Below are 12,621 nucleotides of genomic sequence, written 5' to 3' on the forward strand. Positions count from 1 at the left end.
GATCTACGATGCCAGCAGTGGGCATCTTTTGTCCCAGGCTCCTCCTAAGGCATTAGCATCTTTTTGCCTATCAAAACTTGACAACATCCCTTAATAGCTTAATTCCCTTTTCAGTCCATAGTCACTTATAATGGATGTGTAGCTCTATATAATACTGAGGGGTTATCACACCTGTGTCACCTTACTGACATTACCCCCTGATTACAACTATACTTTATAACTATTTGCAGTGTAACTTACCCTCTTTGGAAGAATGCTCACAAACTGCGGAGAGTTGCCACGAAGACAGAGACATCTTCCAAGCTGTCAAATATTATTTGCTAAGCTCAGAACCTGAGAAGGCTCTTCCAATTGGGATCAACTTTGTAAAAGGTACTGAAATAATGCTTTGTAAGTTGTGTTGTGTCTCTATAACTGTTGTGTTTTAATAAGGGGCAGGCAGAGACAGAACTTGCATCAACCCCGTGCTAGGGGCAAGAGATTCATCAGAGACATTGGCTTCATTGTTCATAAGGAAGGTGCTTGGTGTGCAGTGCATACGAGTCTCTGGGTCAAGGGGGGGGGCGGGGTGGCACACCACATAACACCACACCCTGCACCCAGATTATATTTATCTTGTGCGCCAGCAAGGGGGTAACTCCTGCCCATCGGCCCAGTGACATCTTTGCAAAGATGGCGCCACACAGTGATATCAAAGAGACTTTACTCTTGTGCACATGCGCCATCTTCCTGAACATCACTAGGAAGATGAAGCCACGGAGGAGGAGAGACCCACTCGTCGGCTGCTCAAGATGTGCGGCTGGGCAGTGTTCAGAGGAGAGGGCCCACTGTGCATGAGTTCCCTCAGCTGTTATTACGTCCCTGCTTGAGGTATACAAAAAAACATGCACCACCGAAATTATTACAGATTCTAGAAGCCAGATTTCTGTTACCAAAAATGTTGTGCTTTTATATGTTTAGTAATTGCGATAGCTATATAATTTTTACATTATCCTATGTATATTATTTTATTGTTCACTTCTGTAGATATTAAGGGGCTGATGCAAACTTGGTAGCAAAGTGGGTATAAATTAAATTGTATACAAAAATAGCATATTTCTGCACAATTCAAGAGCCACACACATCTGGGGATACATATACGCCCCCACGTCATCAGCACATGGCCCAGTTCAACAATTGTCTTCATCAGCTCAGCTGCGTGTATTTATGGCTGTCCAGTAACAAAATATAGTGCCCCTGACAGGTGTATAGGAAAATATCAACTGGACTGCATGACCCGCAGTTGTGTGCATACGCTGTGACTGAACCTTGCATTCACGAGAACAACCGTCCCCATTCTGTTCTGTCTCTCCGGTTGGAAGATTTTCTGCGTGCAAAATATGTGTGGGTCTGCAATCACTCACATGTCTATTCGCTCTCTAAAGGGGCCCATACACTTGTGATAAATTGGGACAATCTGACATTTTGCAGATGATTGTGTCAATTAATCTGCAATGGATCGCAAATTTTGGCCACAATCGATTGGGATTGTTAAATCAGGTTTTTCAACATGTTTAATTTCACAGATAAATTGGGATGTAGAATACTGGTGGGTAACATAAGCCTGCATAGAGTGAAGTGGAGAATTAAGGCAGTGGAGAAGTTACCCATGGCAACCAATCATCTGCTATGCATAATTTTATAGAATGCATATTAAAAATGTTACCTCAACACTGATTGGTTGCCATGGGCAACTTCTCCACTGGCTCACTTCTCCACTCATTTCACTGCCTCATATTGGCTTAGCTCTCACTCTGCATCAGCCCTTACAATTCAAAATGTGTAACTTTATACTATTTCACTGTATACAAAGTGCGATTGATGTAAGCAGATGTTAGTTAATAAGAACACTCATATATTACTGTAAATGGCTACAGAGATTGATTCATTTCTTTGCTCCTTGTTTTCTACAGAACAAATTAGCAGTGTTGACTGGACCTTGGATTCTATTTGTCCAATCCTTGACCTCCTGAGTTACATCAGAACGGAGCGATTAGTGCTTCATAAATGTAGTGAGTGAGTATTTTGTCTCCTGCCTAAGTAGACTTCTGTGCAGAGACAGTTTCCTGGGTTTCTAGTTACACAATTTTGTCTAATTTCTTGTTTACATGGCAACATTCACCACAACCACTAATACCACCATGCAGTGAGATCAAAGTGCTCCAGAGGGATATATTTACTAACGTCAAAGGTGTGAGGTTTTTTTTGTGGAGATGTTGCCCATAGCAACCAATCAGATCCTAGCTATTACATTCTAGAATCAACTAGATAAATGTTAAGTGGAATCTGATTGGTTGCTTTGGGCAACATCTACACTTCTAAAAAAACTCACACCTTAGTAAATATATCCCAGAGTGTAACAGGAATAAAGATTATGACCCACATTTTAAGACTAAGGGGGAATTCAATTAGGTGCCGGGCAGATACGCCCAGTAGGTAGCTAGCACTTTTAGGTGATTGGGGGCATTAGGCCAGACGGACGAAGGCGACAAATTGGGCAGCCGTTGCTGGTGTTTAAACCCCTGCAGCAATGACAACCCACCCCTTCATCTATAATTGAATTCCCCCCTAACCCTCATGTCCTCTAGATAGAGATCTGAATGTTATATTGAGCACTATCACTGAGATCATGTTCCAAGTAGCCTTACTGTATATTGCAGCTACCCTCAGTAAGTCAGGGCTTCCTATGTGATCTTTCAACCTTTTTCTGTACTTTTCCTTAGAGTACGCAATGAACTGCTGATTCTGTGCGGATACACTGGGGCTCTGCTTGCTATCAGGAGACACTATACAAGCATTGTCTCTGCACTTTATGAATACACCAGGTAAATTACTCCCACTAATACATAATTTAACTCATACCTAGTAACATAAGTATACTGGGACATTTGTACAATTGTATCCATTTCTCTCAATTTAAATTGGTTTTTATCTTCAGTTCAATCTCAATTAAAAGTAAATAAAATCCTGCCAAACTGTTGAAGCTATATTTGTATGGCTTTTATCCAGCAGAATCCAGACTGCGGCTCTCTGTAAATGATGTAATGTTTATAATCTGGCAGGGATAGCAGATCAGTATTGATTTGAAAAGATGTTATTAGAGGGCAGTGCTCTGTATAGCTGCACAACCACCTAGGTCAATTCTTTACTAATACCACTTCACACCAAAAATCTGGCTCCAACCTGTGACACTGAACACAGGATTTGAGCCAAGTTTTAGATTATTTAGTCCTTTCACACTGGCGGAAGGACCCTGGTTATTCGCGGGTCATCACCGTTGACACCGGACCCGGGTCTTCCGTCTAACAGTGCACGCTTGGAGATGATGTCATCTCCAAGCGCTACTGAGCCGATGAATCAGCTCCTTTTGGCGTGACCCGAGCCATGCCTTTCACACTGGAGGCTACCCGGATTGGACCTGGGAATAACTCAGGTATCGACCAGGGTAGAAGCAGGGCCGTCTTTTCGTATGGGCTCAATGGGCTCTTGCCCAAGGGCCCCAGGAGTAAAAGGGCCCTAGGCTGATAGCTGAGGGTCCCCTCTTTTCAGGGGTACCAGATTTTTGAAAATCGGCCCTGGGGAACCGGAGATATCCGACTTCAAAGCAGTGGTCCCCATCCTAGCCTGATAATTGTTCTTCCCAGCCAGATATCTCGGGTTCTGTCTGACTTAGAGTTTTTATGAGGGTATATTCCAAAAGCTGGGACTCTCCCCTTTCGGTGCACACTGGCAGCTTGTCTATACAGGTTGAGTATCCCATATCCAAATATTCCGAAATACGGAATATTCCGAAATACGGACTTTTTTGAGGGAGAGTGAGATAGTGAAACCTTTGTTTTTTGATGGCTCAATGTATACAAACTTTGTTTAATACACAAAGTTATTAAAAATATTGTATTAAATGACCTTCAGGCTGTGTGTATAAGGTGTATATGAAACATAAATGAATTGTGTGAATGTAGGCACACTTTGTTTAATGCACAAAGTTATAAAAAATATTGGCTAAATTTACCTTCAGGCTGTGTGTATAAGGTGTATATGTAACATAAATGCATTCTGTGCTTAGATTTAGGTCCCATCACCATGATATCTCATTATGGTATGCAATTATTCCAAAATACGGAAAAATCCCATATCTAAAATACCTCTGGTCCCAAGCATTTTGGATAAGGGAGACTCAACCTGTACTATGCCCAGAACCAGAGATATCACCCTTCCAGCAGCTGGTCCCTGCTCCAGCTCGACATGCCCAATATGCAGTTTTAAATTTTCATTGGTGGATTACTCTGGCTCCTGAACTCTGATCCCCAAGTCCCCAGCACCTACTGAAAGGTGGGACTCTCTAGCTTTTTATCCCAAAGCTAAGAAATCTATTTTCAAGAACTTGAGATATCTGCAGTCAAGCAAGCTGCCCTCCCACCAGAAAATTATGAATATTAAGCCCACTCCACTATCGACCCCTCCCCTACGTATTAAACACCCCCTACTACCATGGAAGTCATGTACCAGGGCCCTTTCATTCAGCCCAATGTCCCCTTATACAGTTTAGTGTTCTCCTTCCTGCCCCATCTGTGCAGTAAAGGAGTAATTAGCAGAAATTATTTCTCCAGGTCCTACATGCTGAGCGACAGATAGAACACTCCCTACCGCACGCGGGACATCAAAGCTGCCACTGCCAGTACCCCCCCACCCCTACTGCTGGAGGATGGGTAGGGGCCCTAGTGCATTGCTGTGCCCAGGGGCCTACACTGCTGTTAAGACGGTTCTGGGTAGAAGCCCTCAAAATTTTGACCAGGTAGACTCTTTCACACTGAGCCTGTACCCAGATCGCCCCAGCTTGCCCTGGCAATATCCCGGAAGTGGTATAAGGTGCTTCTCCTTCTTCTATTGCCCATGGGTATACATGTCATTTGTAGCAGGGATATTTATAAATCGAAGGGCACGTTAGTAAAATATCTTGGTTATACTGCAATGTTAGCATTTATTTTAGAGATTACTGACAAATATGCTCTCTTTTCTCTTCGAACTAAAAGAATCTTGGTGCTTCAGTCACAACTGTATCAATACTAATAAGTAGTATTTATTTTTTCTTTGCACTAATCTCCAGTCAGCTTCTGAAACGTCGGGAAGTGTCCATTCCCCTGCAGATTGAGCAGCTCTCGGTGGAATTAGATGCATGGAGAGCATGTACACAATCCACTAACAAGTAAGTGCTCAGCTCCCACTATACAACATGGGTGCAGTGATCAGTAACTCAAGTGTCCAAGACAAATGGAATCCCACGATGACTTCCAGACACGTTACTCACTATGTGTTACCTCAGTGGTTGGTGGCTCAATTGGTTTCCATTTGTAAATCCAGATGATAGTTGTGAGGAAATTAATATAGTTATGCCTCAGTTCCCACGTCAGATATGCACTTTTTATGTGACGCGGTTATGTGGCCGACTGCCGGGAGACCGCCGGTCACTATACTAATGCCGGAATCCCGCCTAAAGCCCTACAGTCGGCATAGAGTGAGAAAAGAACCGCGAGCGACTGAGCCCGCTGCATAGCGAGCGAAGCATTGTGCTGACCCCCGCCGGCAATCTAAACTTCGGGATCCCGACGTCAGTATGGTGACTGGTGGTATCCCAACCGCCGGTCACCCATACCCAACCCCTTTTTATCCTCATATCCCTAAACATTCCGTTTGTCTGTTTGTTCATTCTCCATAGCATGTCCCTGCTCAACCCCAAACTGTATGGAAAACAAAAGAATGCTCAAAACCAGCGCTTTGAAAGAAACCCAGCATAAATAATTATATATGGTGATGAATGGTCAGATATATGTAATCACTTCCAGACCGAGGATGCTTTCATCTCTCTCTGATGGATTAAAACTTACATTCCATTTCATTCTCGAATGCACATAAAGGTATCTTTATATGGAAAAAGATCTCCTGGCTTGGCCACACACTGGAAACTGAAAAATTCAACACTTACATGTGTATTCTGTGTCGCATGCACATAAAGGTATCTTTCAGTTCTCACAGGTGGCTGTCAATCATTCACAGATCCGTCATGGAAAAGCTTCAAATGATGTTTAATTTGCATAAAAACTCCACAGTATATGACAATCCGTGCACAACAGTATAAAACAATAAAAATCCGAAACTGGGGTAGATAATAAATACCGAATGAACAGTCTCTGTGGGAACAGATGGGTATACGTCCCGGCTGCAGACACGGGGCGCATACAGCAGATGGTAAAGCCATCCATTGTCCTCCGAGGTTCTCTTCAGACATAGTCTCCAGTTGTTGAATATAGCAGCTTCAACGCGTTTCGGGGAACCCTTTCCCCTTTGTCAAGAAGTGCCGCGATAGTGAAAATACAGGGGTTTTATCCCTGTGTGGTAACCTCACATGACCCTAAGTGTCCAATCCATGGATAATTTACCCACACACCTGGACGTATACCTTAGCTTTCAATTAAAGCCTGTGTTCGGGTGTCTTTTATTTAAAACATACCACCTATGCTGACTGGTGGTGTTAGATAATACATATAGTACTACAGGACCGAGAAAACATTAAAAAAGCTGTAACTACAGTATAAATCCGGTCTCCTGTTCACGTGACCGCTCCCTCTATCACATCAAGCTTTGACATTCAGCTAATACCGCATATAACATTCACCTATAAATTACAATAAACATGAGACAATCAACTTAATATATTGGTGGATGCCACCTGCATTCATCTCAAACTCGTTTCTATTATAAAAACGGAACATAACTGTTGAATTTAAGGCCCTCATTCCGAGTTGATCGCTCGGTAATTTTCTTCGCATCGCAGTGAAATTCCGCTTAGTACGCATGCGCAATATTCGCACTGCGACTGCGCCAAGTAATTTTACAATGAAGATAGTATTTTTACTCACGGCTTTTTCTTCGCTCTGGCGAACGTAGTGTGATTGACAGGAAATGGGTGTTACTGGGCGGAAACACAGCGTTTTCGGGGCGTGTGGATAAAAACGCTACCGTTTCCGGAAAAAACGCAGGAGTGGCCGGAGAAACGGGGGAGTGTCTGGGCGAACGCTGGGTGTGTTTATGACGTCAAACCAGGAACGACAAGCACTGAACTGAACGCAGATGCCGAGTAAGTCTGAAGCTACTCTGAAACTGCTAAGTAGTTTGTAATCGCAATATTGCGAATACATCGGTCGCAATTTTAAGAAGCTAAGATACACTCCCAGTAGGCGTAGGCTTAGCGTGAGCAACTCTGCTAAATTCGCCTTGCGAGCGATCAACTCGGAATGAGGGCCCAAATCCTTATCAAGGAATGTCCGCTGTCCGATGTGTCTTGCTGCCACATGACCGCTAACAGCCTATAGGAAGTATCTAAAAACGTCTGTGTGTAGCGGTATAACCGAGTGGCTCTCTAATAGTTATGAGATGGATGCATTGTTACAACACCTATTACATACAGCGGGACCGGGCATCGCTATCGCTGTAGGGGATACACACGGAGAGATCCGTGCTTAACTTCTAAGCAATCTAGTCAGATTGCTTAGAATTTAAGCACTGATCTCTCTGTGTGTACCCAGCTTAAGATAGAGAAAAAAGTAAAACACACCCCTGCAATATGAAGCTTCTGGGGTTAAGTAGAGCTACCGAGGGAGCTGAAAGGGAGTTTCTTTGCTCCTAGGCTAAGAAGTAATATTCTGTCAGGAGTTTGTGGTGGGAATTGTTGTGTGGAATTGGATTGCAGAAGTGTGCTGAACTGTTTATAATCCATTTAAACTGGAAATCTTGGCATCTAAATGGAGAATGAGGTTCAATATAGAAAAACGTAAAGTTATTTAGGGGCGAAAAATAAACATGCAACCTACACATTAAATGGGGAAAATCTAGGGGAAACGGTAGTTGAAATCGATTTGGGGGTGCTCATTGATAATACACTTAGTAGCAGTACACAATGGGCCTAATTCAGACCTGATCGTAGATGTGCTAATTTTAGCACATCTACAATCAGCTTCCCTAACATGCGGGGGGACGCCCAGCACAGGGCTAGTCCGCCCCGCATGTCAGGCCCTACCCCGCCGCACAAGTACAAAAGCGCTTTTGTACTTGAAGAGTAGCTCCCTACCAGCACAGCTCCTGCGCGCTGGCAGGAAGCTACTCGTCGCTGTCCGGGTCGCAGTGGCTGGGTGTGACGTCACACAGCAGCCACGGCAGCCCCCGCACGGTCCTGGCAATCCTGCGTTGCCCGGACCGCGCCCCTAAAACGGCGGCCAAACGCCACCGGCCCGCCCCTTCCCGCCCATCGAACGCCTCTGCCTGTCAATCAGGCAGAGGCGATCGCAGGGCTGAGATGGCCGTCGACTGTCTGGCATGTGCCGGCGCACTGTGGCGCCGGCGCATGCGCAGTTCATACCTGATTGGCTGCTGTGCAAAAACGCACAGCAGCGATCAGGTCTGAATTAGGCCCAATGTCAAAGTGCAGCAAAGAAGGCAAAGAAGGTGTTAGCATGCTTAAAATGGGGACTTGAGACAAGGGATGAGAGTGTAATCCTGCCACTGTACAAATCATTGGTACATCCGCACCTAGAATATTGTGTACAGTTCTGGGCACAGCATTATAAATAAGATATCTGGGAACTCGCATAACACATGTTAAAAAAGCTGACGTGAGAATTGTTGACACAAAAATAAGTCCCTGCACAAGGTGTTGTCTTGAAAAGTAATGTAGAACTATTATGCTCCATATAAGCCTGGTACATAGGTTTTGTTTGGTTACTGGGTTGGGTAGCATTTGTGGCTTTCTGGTGTTGTTACCCTCACTGACTATTGACTTTGCCTGTTATCTGCCTGCTCTACAATTGGTTTTGGGTCTGAAAAATTGTCTTAGATACTGATCTTTGTCTCTCAACTTGGATCCTGTTTTATTTATTTATTATTTATTTATTACCAGTTATTTATATAGCGCACACATATTCCGCAGCGCTTTCCAGAGAATATTTGGCCATTCACATCAGTTCCTGCCCCAGTGGAGCTTACAATCTATATCACATGTACACGCACACACTTTCACGCTAGGGTTAATTTTTGTTGGGATCCAATTAACCTACTAGTATATTTTTGGATTGTGGGAGGAAACCGGAGTACCCGGAGGAAACCCACGCAAGTACGGGGAGAATATACAAACTCCACACAGTTGGGCCATGGTGGGAATCGAACCCATGACCTCAGTGCTGTGAGGCAGTAATACTAACCATTACACCATCCGTACTGCCCAGTTTTATCAAAAAGGTTCTTAAGATCTGGTATATTGGACTTATGCATGAGTCAAACACCTGTAAATCCTGGTGGCAACTGATGTTTTAAAAAATACTGTAGTTGCAAGTCAATTATTAAACAAAGATCACCATCCTCAGAAGACCAAGACTATAGTGGTCATTCCGAGTTGATCGCACGTAGCATCTTTTTGCTGCTCGTGAGATCAACTAGACGCCACCTATGGGGGAGTGTATTTTAGCATAGCAGCGCTGCGATCGCTTGTGCAGCCCTGCTATGCTAAAAAAGTTTCCTGCAAAACAAGACTAGAGTCAGACCTACTTACCCTGTGCGACGGATCCAGCGACGAAGGTCCCGGGATTGACGTCTGCATTCGGATCTCAATGCCCGGAAAACGGTGAGTAGACGCCCCGGAACACCTCTCCTCTGTCAATCTTCTTGTGATCACGCTAGCGATCACTTTCTTCTGCGCTGTTCCCACCCGTTCGCACCGCAGCAAAGAACCGCTGCATGCGAACGGGTCGGAATGACCCCCTATGTAAATTTCAAAATCTGGTTTATGCAGTGATGCACAGACTTCAACTGGGAAACTTTACGGTCATTGTCCAGCTAAAGCATAAACTCAGGAATATGTTGGATTGGATTCTGAATACATTGATGCAGCCTTTAAATATCAGGGTCACACAAGTTTTTCAGAACCAATAAGGCCACCATGATACATTTTTCATTTACTAACACCTTAGATGTCTTTATGAATCTGATTACTAAAATGTTATCTCCACTAGGATAGACATGAACAGTGATTCTTAACTATTCTGTCTGACATTATTTTTCCCAGATCTCAGCGTCTGTGGGCTTGGAGTGCAAGTAGAGTTTTCAAAATTATTTCCATGGAAAAGAATTCTAAATTAAGTATGGGCTATGGCTATGGCGAAGAGAAGGGGTGATGCCTGCTGCTTCAAAAATAAGCTGTAAAAAGTCAGTGTCTAGGTGTGTGTGCCCCCAGAAAATCACCTAGGCATTCAAGTACCTTTGAACAATACGATACAACACATATTATAAACAAATAAGGGATTGTACTCATGGCAGTTAAACGGAACACCTGCTAAGTTCCATTCATAAGAAAGAATGTTTACTGATAGCAAGTAGTGAGGTGCAATTGATAAGCAGGTTGATCAAAGCCTTAGTAATTTTACACCAAAAAAAAAGCAGAGACTGTAGTCAAAAAGTATATTTACTAAAAAGCTGCTTTTAAAAGCTGTTATCGGTGGTATAAAAAGAAATAACATTAAGTGCAAAACTTGCAGGTATATCTGTCAACTGCTAACAAATGGCGGCTCTGCCACTGTCTAGTAAATATACTGCCAAGTCTCAATTAGTTATGAGTCCAAATGGACTCATAACCAAATGGTATGTAACAGATAAGCAACAGAGCCATGGATAGAATATTGACTCAAGAAGTCCCACTGCTTAAAGGTAAATGAAGGCTAAATGGTGAAAGGACACTTAAAAGGTGGCAGCACACTTCCTCGCTAGGGTAAGACAGTAAACATACTTACTGTAAATGAAAGACATGGAATTCTCACATATCCATGAGTGCTAGAAAATAAGGGTGAACAATCCCAGGTTATCTACTGTAATAATAGCACAAGTCATGCAGAACTTTTGGGATCTCCCAGATGTATCTGTTGAGTAAAAGTGAAGCAACCAGCAGAACTTCAAGAAGCCTCTATGCAAGTCACAATGTGAGGGTGTCCCTATTCCTGTTGCTTGGCATAAATATCTATAAACATTGTCCATTCTTCTGGCAGCACAGGATAGTAACCTGGTGCTTTCTTTATTACCAGGTCTGCAAGACAGGTTTAAACTTGTTACTGAACGAGAAATTATACTACAACTAAAATATTATGTTAGCACAATTACCACAGTGGTGCATCTTTATATTCTATTCAACCTCTTTATCTTGCAGATACAAAAACTGGTGATATGTATCCTATATTCTTCAGTTCCTCGTCATCAGCCACTATACCCTTACTGTCATTTCTCTATCCACTTCCTGCCCATGTGACTCACATCAACTTACAGTGCTCTGCTCTCCTCTTCAGTAAAAATAAATCAGATTGTCTGTTACAGAAAAATAATGCACAAATACTTTCTCAGTTGTGGTGATAGAACTGTTATTGTAATTTAAATGGGATAACAGAGTGTGAGGTTGTAATTTGTGTAACATACATTTTAAAAACACTACAATTCACAGACATAATTTATGTGTTAAATGATAATAAAAGTAGCTACATTACACTAGTATCCAATCAACTAATGTGGGGGTCTGTGCCACCCATTGGTTTTATTCTGTCTGGCGCAACATGTCACCATTAGTATCTGCATTTGCTTGGTGCAAGAGATGCGTCTGTAGAAAGCTTCCCTACCCTGTACGTAGCAGTCAGAGTCACATGGAGCTTTTGATACACACAACACTCCCACAAGTCAGGGCAGAAATGTGTGATCGCTTTGTCACCACCCAGTTCATTCCCATAAATGCCCTATTTTATGGAAAGACAGATCCAGCCAAGTTGGGTCTGACTCAGAACAGGACAGATATACGCAAAGATGCGTAAATGTGCAACTGCCCATATGCTGTGTGCACAAACTTGCTCTTTGTGTCCGTGATCAGAGATCCATGCAACTTAGAATCATGCCCAGATGTCCAGCAATATATTATCTGCTCAGTCATTCAATGGACGGGATTCAAATGTTTTATTGCCCCCGATCTCCTGTCTAATGTGACGGGAGATTGCGGGGCGATATTCTAATGACCCCCGTTATTGCGCTGATCGCACCCATAAGAGACGGGTTTAGCCGCGTAAAGCAGCTAAACCCGACTAAAGACATGGGTGCAATCATGAAAAGTTCCGTTTGGGCGTCCAAATGGGTCACTTTTCGCGCATTTCAGCTCACCACTCCTGGGGGTGGTTAGCTGAAATGCTGATATCGCATCCATCGGCAGCAACATTTGAATACTTCCGGCGGGCGCGATGGGGGCGAGGGGGACACAGAAGATTTGAATCCCACCCAATGTGTCACTTCTTCACTCTTTTCATTACTGTATAGTGTAGTGATGTGCACCGGACATTTTTCGGGTTTTGTGTTTTGGTTTTGGATTCGGACGCGTTTTGGCAAAACCTCCCTGAAAATTTTTTGCCGGATTCGGGTGTGTTTTGGATTCGGGTGTTTTTTTACAAAAAACCCTCAAAAACAGCTTAAATCATAGAATTTGCGGGTCATTTTGATCCCATAGTATTATTAACC

General features: G+C 43.3%; 1 protein-coding gene across 5 annotated transcripts in view; it reads left to right on the forward strand.

The window, feature by feature from the left end:
• Positions 1–12,621, forward strand: part of WDR17 (WD repeat domain 17) — a 296,790-nt gene that overhangs the window by 276,525 nt on the left and 7,644 nt on the right. For 4 of the 5 annotated variants that reach the window (XM_063920656.1, XM_063920653.1, XM_063920655.1 and 1 more), the window contains 4 exons: positions 231–372; positions 1,953–2,055; positions 2,763–2,864; positions 5,147–5,245. In XM_063920656.1, the coding sequence (XP_063776726.1) occupies positions 231–372; positions 1,953–2,055; positions 2,763–2,864; positions 5,147–5,245 (446 nt within the window). Of the gene's footprint in view, positions 1–230; positions 373–1,952; positions 2,056–2,762; positions 2,865–5,146; positions 5,246–12,621 lie in introns of those variants that run through there. The other variant, XM_063920657.1, reaches the window with a different exon arrangement.

This window comes from Pseudophryne corroboree, chromosome 1 (assembly GCF_028390025.1).
Source record: "Pseudophryne corroboree isolate aPseCor3 chromosome 1, aPseCor3.hap2, whole genome shotgun sequence".
In the NCBI taxonomy this organism is placed as follows: Eukaryota; Metazoa; Chordata; class Amphibia; order Anura; family Myobatrachidae; genus Pseudophryne; species Pseudophryne corroboree.